At 39.7% G+C, this 9,477-nt stretch overlaps 1 protein-coding gene across 1 annotated transcript; it reads right to left on the bottom strand.

Annotated features, from left to right (window-relative positions):
* Window positions 1–6,639: 6,639 nt before the first annotated feature.
* LOC306878133 (cbp/p300-interacting transactivator 3-like) lies at window positions 6,640–8,994 on the bottom strand. Its single transcript, XM_079430265.1, has 2 exons — window positions 8,823–8,994; window positions 6,640–8,100 (listed from the first exon to the last, which is right to left on the bottom strand). Exon 2 carries the CDS (start codon window positions 8,089–8,091, stop codon window positions 7,315–7,317), a length of 777 nt encoding a protein of 258 aa, XP_079286391.1. The 5' UTR covers window positions 8,092–8,100; window positions 8,823–8,994; the 3' UTR covers window positions 6,640–7,314.
* Between the last annotated feature and the right edge of the window lie 483 nt (window positions 8,995–9,477).

The raw sequence follows: 9,477 nt of genomic DNA, 5'->3' as shown, positions 1-9,477 counted from the left end.
GAAGGGAAAGGGGCTATCAGAATCTGATTATTAATGACAAAATAACCTTATAAAATTCATACACTACATGGTTGAGTACATTTACCCCCGGTTTCACAGACAAGGCTTAAGCCTAGTCCTAGACTAAAATGTAAGTCTTAACTGTTTCAACTGAAATAAACTTGTACTGACTGGTCTTAAAACATATAAATGCCTTTGTTTGGTCTCAAGATGCACCCCAGTAATGTTTTTTTCTAAGTATGTTTATAAAAATTATTTAAATGTCCTAATTGAACTATGGCCTAATCATGGCTTACTCTAAACCCTGTCTGTGAAACCAGGCCATAGTGTATAGTGCATGATTTGGGATGCAGTTAATAATCGTATCGTTTTCAAAAACATGCTTTTTTTTTGTCTTGTTTGCGTTTTCAGGCCCTCAAAATGCCTTTGTTGGCTTAAATGAACAGCCCAAAAAACTTCAATACATTTTTTTTTTGTTGTTGTTGAAAAAAGGTGTGTAAATTCCCCCTCGATGATTGAAAAACTCCATAATACATCACCAGAAAGAAGTCGCGTGAGGTCAAAAATTTAAATAATAATAAAAAAAAAAAAACATAAGATGAATCGTTCAATATGCATTTAGAAAGTAGATAGAATTTCCATTTCACAATTCTGTTTTATTTTTGGGTTAACAACCTAAAATTTCAATTGGATTTCAATGTTTATCCTGTATTCTAATTGTAAGTGTTTTACAAATCATTTTTCAGTCATCTGTGATAGCTTAATTTGTATTGAACCCAGAACATTCTTTAAACACTTCATATCTGCTCCACAGAGGACCATCAAGCTTTGTCAAGAACCACAGAATCCAAACTGTGATTTCCAGTCTTTGCGATCACAGTGAGAATATTTAGAATTCAAGAGCTTCCAGCAAACCAAGTGGTATCCAATCGGAAGAGCAGACAGGTGCTCTCTCAGCCAGACATGCTACAAATATAAAAATGTGTCTGTCAGGCTCCTAGAGTATTCTGAATGCTTAGAGCGCTGACACACTGTTGTGTGCCAGAGGGTGCTAGGTTAGTTTCTACCATCTGTGATACAGGTTTTGACCACTTCCAGTCCCCACTCAGTGTTTTTACAGCTTTATAGTTCACCTAGTACTGTTTCACATCTCATCTCAGAAACCATGTTTCTCGCTGATGTTTGGGAAATGTTGCAGAGTCGTACATCACTTGTCAGCATGATATTAATCTCTAGCGGGCAATATCAAAACCCACATGGCTTTCTCAATCTGCTCCATCTTGACCTGCCAAAACAGTGTGCTTGAGACTGCCACTGCGCTCTGGAGACATTCAGAGCACACACTTGGATGACCTCACCTGGATGGCTCATGTTCAGCGGTGTCCATAGGTTGCTTATGCTAGAAACTGATGTTCTTAGAGCTAAGGGATATCGGTAGTTGAGCGCTCAGCGATGAGATTAACACACAAGATTTTAAAGCCGCCCCCACAGACACACACACATACATGCACGACACTGAACAAACAACAAACAGTGGCACTCCTACCTCGGCTTGTTGAAGCTGGCCTGGCTGAGAGGTAAGCTTCACACAGGAAAATGAATAATTTACACAGTGCCCTTAACTTCAAAAGCCCAAGGCAATAAACAGTGGAGGGGAACGATGGGAGCAGAGCGAAGAGAATCTCCAGCAATTTTAGCTGTCAAACTCTCTTGCCTAAACTCTGCCTAAACATGTCTGGCATCATCATTTGCACCCATATAATGAAGATATTGATATGTGTGAAGACCTGTGATGGACCAGAACATGAAAATCAGTAGTTAAAGGTGGTTATGGTAGTTCTGTAGCTACTAGGTCTAGCTGATGCTCATTCAGTGGTCCAAATTAGGGTTGTTGGCTGGCAGTCAGGCGAAACAAGAGCAGGAAGTGCAGTCCATCACAATCAATTTCTTGCGTACGTTCACGCATGAATGGTTAGTGTGGGGGTAAAACCAATTGAAGTCCAAAAAACATGTTTTTATTTGAAAGAGTGTCGGTTGGCGGAAGGGAAAACATGTTGATGCACGCTCCACCCATCGATCTCTTCCTGTATTTTCCTCTCTGATATTATGATCTGAAGCTGATATAGGCTTATTAGATCTCATGCTTTGTGATCTAATAAATCTTTGGCTTGCAAATAAAGGATCTGAAAGGTGTTTGCAGCCTGGTGCTATAAGAGGGCCATTTAAAGTTGTGTGGTTCTTCAGAAAGCCTGCTTCAAAGAACCATTTGCTTCATGTTTCCTTGTTTACACATGATAACTCGCACCAATATGCTGAATTCAAACTTAAAAACATTTTTTTGTAAATCCAAAGAACCATACACTCTTAAAAATAAAGGTGCTTAAAAGGTTCTTTCTTTAAAAGGCGATGCCATAGAAGAACCATTTTTGGTTCCACAAAGAACAATTCAGTCAAAGGTTCTTTAAAGAACCATCTCTTTCTTATGTTTTTATAGTCTGAAGAACCTTCTTTCACCACAAAGACCCTTTTGTGAAACAAAAAGGTTCCTCAGATGTTAAAGGTTCTTTATGGAACCATTTAGACAAAAAAAAGGTTCTTCTATGGTATCGTGAAGCACCTTTATTTTAAGAGTGTATAGCCAAATTAGAAACTCTAGAAGATCAAGAACTAATGTTTTAGTTCACATGTCTTTCGTACAAACAATGGAATTCAATGGCCACCAAATTTCTTTGGTTACCAACATTCTTCAAAATATATTTTTTTGGGGGAAGTCGTGGCCCAATGGTTAGAGAGTCGGACTCGTAATCCCAAGGTTGCGGATTCGAGTCTCAGGCCGGCAGGGATTGTAGGTGGGGGGAGTGAATGTCCAGCGCTCTCTCCACCCTCAATACCACGACTGAGGTGCCCTTGAGCAAGGCACCGAACCCCCAACTGCTCCCCGGGCGCCGCAGCATAAATGGCTGCCCACTGCTCCGGATGTGTGTTCACGGTGTGTGTGTGTTCACGGTGTGTGTGTGTTCACGGTGTGTGTTCACTGCTGTGTGTGTGCACTTTGGATGGGATTAATGCAGAGCACAAATTCCGAGTATGGGTCACCATACTTGGCTGTATGTCACGTCACTTTTTGTGTTCCACACAAAAAGGAAATTCACTGTAAGGTGCTACAAAGAAGCATTAACACTTTTTTGGAAGAGTTTATGGAATTTGGTCCAGAACAACAGAAACATCGTGTTGAAGTTAACATGAAAATTGGAATATAAAAACATGAATCCCATCCAGTGGTTTTCAAACTGTGAGTCTCGCGAGGTTTGACAATGGTGGTACACTCAACTTTCATACCTCTGACATTTGCGGCGCTCCTCCAGGCTTTTACAACAAATTACTGTTATATTGTTTGTTCATAAACATTCACAAAGTTTGAATGAATGATGCATTTATATCAACATTCAACTAGACTGCTCCCACGTCGCGTCGTTACTTAAATTACTGTTTAATATAGCCACTAGGCTGCTCTTGCTTGCTGTGCTGTCAGATATCATTTGCAGACATTTGATTTTAATACATCTAACTGCAGTATTTAATTAACAGTTCTCTGAAAAACTTATCACATATATCCTCTTTTATACATAGACTTAAATTAGTAAACACCTCAGCCACAAACTTTTGTCAGGAAAACTGACTGTGATATGCAGAAGAGGGGTGGTCTCCAGGATCCTTCATGGCTACTGGGTAAAACCCTACACAGAATTTCCCAGACTACTCTTCTCAATTTCAGTAAGTGGCTTTTTTTCCCCAAGACATTTCTTCTTTTATGACCTTGTCATTTGCTCATTCTACTGAATCTAAAGCTGTTCAGAGAGAGAGCTCACTCAGAAAGAACAGTAGGTGTGTGTTCGTGTGTGTGTGTTTAGAGATTATTGTGGGTGGCCTCAGAGAGAGACCGCAAAAAACAGTCAACAGTACATGTCTCCTGTCACACCCTGCTTAGCGTATGTCTAGTCTGGTTCCCCAGAAGTGGATTTACACCAAGAGTTTGACAAAGAGAAAATATATGATGGTGTAATACTAAAAGGCTTTAGTACTCCAACTATTCATAGAAAAGTTAATTATGATAAATTGACGTCCCGTTGCATTCTTCTCTGTACAAAACAATTAGCTAAGAGCTGATGGTAATAATCGGTCACACCCAATTCTTATCTAATAGGACGGATCAGTGGTGCTAGGTCTGGCCGAGGACGCCCAGAGATATTACATGTTATAGTGTTCTCTTTCACACAATAGTTCCATCACCTAAGAAAGTAGCCACACACATCTTCCCTCTCCCTGTTATGCACACACACCTATATTTATCTTTTTTTAAATTGCAAAGTTCACAAAGACAGCTGAATTCCCCAGAGAGATTACTGATACATCTTTGAACTGAAACCCTCCACTTTTCATTTCAAAAGCATGCAGTTGAAATTCTTTTGAGCTGTTTCTATCTATAAATGTTGGATTAAATGTCAGTTGACACGTTACTCTTACAACTTGTGTACAGTGTACTCATGTACAATCAAAACTTTCAGGTCATTTAGGCGCTTTTTTTGTAAAGTTTAAAAAAGCTTATAAACATTCTGTCATATATAATGTTTTTAAGTGTTAATGAAATAAAAAAAAAATCTTTTTACTACAAAACGTTTGGAGATTTTTGAATGTTTTTGAAAGAACTCTCTTATGATCACCAAGGCTGCATTTTTATTGATCCAAAAAAAATAATAATAATAATTTCTAAATTTTCAACAGCCATTGACTGTCAAACGATCCTTCAGAAATCATTATAATGTGACGATTTGGTGCTCAAGAAAAAATTATTATTATCAATGTTGAAAACCGTTTTGTGGAAAGGATTATCTGATGAAAAGAAAGTTCAAAATTACAGCATTTATTTGAGATAGAAATTTGTTATGCTATAAATAACTTTACTGTTCCTTTTGATCAATTTAAAGAGTCCTCGCTGAATAAAAGTATTATTATTGTTTTTTAAATCTCACTGACCCCAGACTTTTGAATGGGCATGTATGTTAATAAAACTAAACATTGATTAAAAAATTTTAAAAAGTCACTTTTAACACATTTATAAGGGACACAAACAGTGCCTTTTAGATTCAATGACCCATCTCATTTATAAATACATATTTTATTGCTCCAAATAAATAGAATCTCCAAACAAAAATGACCCTACTGTATCAATTTGGACAGATCTAGAGGATCAATCAATTACAAATTATAAACATGAAGACATTGTGAATGTGAATTTGTACTCATTTAGTCACACCTTGTTAATCCACAATCACAACACTGAGCTTTTAATTTAGCTGCTTGTGGGTCCAACACTAGGGATCAAGACCAAATCAAAGGGCACCAACTTCAATTCAAGAACAAGTCAGAAACAGTATAGTTTTTGAAAATAAACAGGGTGGAGCCAACACTGATGGTGTCTGTTAGCTCATTCCTGGCATTCACCACCCACAGGCATTCATTTTGTATTATTAAGGCTTGTTCTGATACCAGAGAAATCAAAGAGGAATCCAATGCAAGTGCTACTATACAGTAACCTCAATTGACTTTCTTCGAGCCCTTCCTCCGCCGAGGAGGAACAGGAAGTGACAGTGGAGCGTTAACGGCTTGTCACTGCAATCTTCACCCTTCCCCCTGCCCGAACCCCCTCACCACAGCATGTCCGTAAATGGACAACACTTTGCCCTGCATTCCCAGGACAAAAACACAGGACCAGAGTTCACATAAAGCCTTGTAACGTCAAGGTAAGCACAGATTAACCTGGACAGTTTCCACTACCTCCCCCATACACACCTTTATTACATCTGAAAGTAGGTAAAAGATTCTTGCTTTACAAGCAGCCTTGTATACAAGACCTAATAAATGCACACAAATTAAGAAAGTAACTATTGGAGCACAATTCAACCACTTTGCACCAAGCATGAAACTAGTTTGTCGTTTTAAACCAAGAAAGGTTAGTCATTGGAGGCTGTGGTGCACCAACGATTCTCAGAACCTTCGGTAGTCTAAGCAACAGCTTTTAACAGGAGTCATAATCATCGTTTCTAATAACATATTTCAGGTTAACACCATGTATAGTTAATCCTCTCAAAATTAAATGAAAGTCAGTTTATTCACCTTTGTGCTGTTCCAAACCGTTACGACTTTCATGTCCAGAAAACAAAAGATGATATTTTGAACATTTTTGCCCATTCATTGAGGTCCAAAAACCTACTGGACCCAAATTACTTAAATTGTATGGAGAAGGACAAAAAAGACATCCTAACACAAACATTTCAAAGTAACTGGTCTATTCCAAAGAAAAAAAGAAATGCATAAAGTTTTGGAACAACATGAGGATAAGTTTTAATTTTTGAAAGAACTATCCCTTTTATGATAATGGTAGATAACTAGTTAAGTAACCGCTTTAACCAGGCAAGATTGTAATTAGAACCATTTCAAGGAGTAAACGTATATAGTTTTATGACATGGTGTCGAACCAAATAAAGCTAATCCAAGCTTCTTCCATTTTTTCTGCTTGCTTTTGACAGATATACACATTACACTCACTCCTTTTAATTTCCACAAATAAGATCAGAGACTGATGAAAAATTAGGCCAGAGTTAAAACTTGGCCATCTTTATTACAAGTCACACATAGGTTTGAGCCCTCCTGGACTGTTGGGGTGGGGGAGACAAATAAATAAAAGCAACTTGATTTAAGGCAATTCTAAAGCTTAGACAGACCAGTTGTATCACGACAGGAGTTAACCACTATTGTAAGCAAACAGTGGTTTGCTGAAAATTTTACCGTCCAACAAAACATCAGACTTACAGTTTGGGTCGAACAAAAAGTTCTAAATGATCAAAAACAACAATTCAGCAAAACCATTCTGGGAGTTTCCCATAAACCACAGGTTCTTGATGTCATTGCTTTTTTTGTTCTATGTTAATACATCTGATAAGCAATAAATAAATACATTTTTAAATGTAAAACTGCATTGAAGACAAATAAGGTTTGAGTGTCTTTACATTGCACAAAGTTCACAGTTCTGAAGTGTTGTTACATTCAACCATGGATCACCGCATTTCAGCCAGAAACAGAACTGTAGTCCTGACAGGAGCTTGACCACCCGTTTCTGTGGATCAGAGGCATCTGATCACCTCTCGTCTTGATGGCGATCACAAAAAAAACCAAAAAAAAAAAAAAAAAAACCAAGAGATCAAAAGAGCAACTTTTGCTGCCCATCTCGCCTTGAAGCGTCCATATGTTCCAGTCTCAGCAGCTAACGGTGCTCGGCTGCTGTTTGCTCACAAAGTCCGAGATAAAGTCAAACTCGTTCTGTCCCAGAAAGAGTTCAGGGAGTTCCTGCACTCGGTCCAGTCCCAGTTCCATGACCAGCGACGTCAAAACTTCTTCGTCAATCAGATCGGCATCCATGCCATTCAGACTAAGAGCCGGGCCGGCCATATGCTGCATGTTGCTCAACTGGGCCTGACCCATGCGGAACTGTGCCCCGTTCCCCATGTGGTTGCCGTTCATGTGTCCCAGAGGGTGTCCATGGTACTGGGTGTTGAGTTTCTGAAGGTGCATGCTGGCCATGAGCTGTTGGGAAGTGAGACCCCCGCTCATGTACTGTTGTTGTTGTTGTTGTTGTTGTTGCTGCTGCGGTGGAGGCTGTTGCTGCTGCGCTTGGTGCATGTGGTGGTGGTGCTGCTGATGCTGCTGATGCTGCTGATGCTGCTGCTGAACGTGATGTTGCTGCTGCTGGCCCTGGTTGTTGAACATCATGTTAGTTGACTGCATTTGGTGGTGACCCATCTGTCCATTCATAGGCCCCACCATGTTGGCCCTCTGACGCATGGCAGCCTCCATGTTTCCCTGAGGCCCCACTCCATAGTGCATCATCTGTCCATTGGGCATTGCTCTCAGGCCGGGCTGGGGCGCATGCTGCTGGGGGCCCGCCTGCAGGCCTCCATTCATGCCCATCCGGTAGCCATGCAGACCCCCGTTACCCTGTCCGTGGTTCATGGGCATCATCATGTACTCTGCCATAGAATCTCCCTTCAATGAAACAGATGATAGGTTTAGAATTGGACTATTGACAACAGAAGCTGAAAAAAGTATATACATCCAGATTAATTGGCCACAAATTCTATAAATGCACAAAGAAATCTAACAGTTCAAGATTTAGCAAAGACTACACTAATTTCCACTCCCATTGAACAGGTAGGAGAGATGTCTTTTTTTGCACCCTTCAGCCCACCTGACTGCCGACTCAACACACTACAACCTCATCCAAACAACACTTTTGAAATTGAATGGAGCATTCTCGCAGTACTAAACATTTCACACAGCCTTATTTGATTTCCATCTAAATAAATGAAAAGTATATTTTTAAACACTAGATCTAAACAACGAGGACAACTGAGAATGCATTTTAATTAAACACGTAAATTTGTGTAAGAAAAAAATATTAAACGTCATTTTTATATTATAATCCTGTACTTCACACACAGAAATTTAAAGAATGCACAACATCAATCCAAAGAAAGTCACCGTGCAGTGAAGCAAACAATGGATCTGCCACCCTGAGCTCTAAAACACTGGAGCGGTCTTAAAACCTAGTGAGCTGCCTACCTAGACAGCATTTTGGGCATCACGAGCGCGTGCAAGCACATAAAATGCTACACGCGCTTATGACGGTTAAAATGCTGTCTAGATAGGCAACACACCGCGTCTTAAGACACAGTCCGTGAGTTTCTCAAGCGTTTTGAATCTCTTACCCCGTGTCCTGTGCTCAGTGACTCCGCCGCGGCAGGACAAATGAGCTTTATCTGTTCAAAAGCCTCTGAAGAATTACACTTTATATTCCACAAGGTGAAGCTTCATACTCCAGCGGATCGACGCACAAAAGAGCGCTGCTCGCTATCTTCTAACGAGAGATAGTGTGTGTGTTTTCTGGGTCAACTCCACGGGCTTATATACATGAGAAAAGCGGAGAGAGGTGGAGCTATCGTTCACTCTCTATCCTTTGTTGCCATTGGCCCTGCTGCTTAATATCAGTGTGCATAGAAACCCCTAGCGGTTTCTGTCAAACACTGGCCAATTTCTGCCCACAGTTTTGGGTTGTTTTTCTGTTTCTGATTTAAAGTGAACAAGAAATCCATTCAGAAGCTGATCTGTTTAATTTTTAAGTAAAGCTTAAGGGTAAGATAGATAAATGAATGAATGAATGGATGGATGGTTGGTTGGTTGAATGGATGGATGGTTGAATGAATGAATGAATTAATGGATGGATGGATGGTTGAATGAATTAATTAATGGATGGATGGATGGATGGTTGGTTGAATGAATGGATGGATGGTTGGTTGAATGGATGGATGGATAAATGAATGAATGGATGGATGGATGGATGGATAGACAGACAGATAGATAGAT

This window comes from Barbus barbus, assembly GCF_936440315.1.
Source record: "Barbus barbus genome assembly, chromosome: 12".
Lineage (NCBI taxonomy): Eukaryota > Metazoa > Chordata > Actinopteri > Cypriniformes > Cyprinidae > Barbus > Barbus barbus.
Note: the sequence above shows the minus strand (reverse complement) of the source record. Positions and strands in the feature narration are given on the sequence as shown.

Coding starts and splice junctions, on each gene's coding strand:
- LOC306878133 (XM_079430265.1), bottom strand. CDS start 8,091: ATGGCAGAGTACATGATGATGCCCATGAACCACGGACAGGGTAACGGG.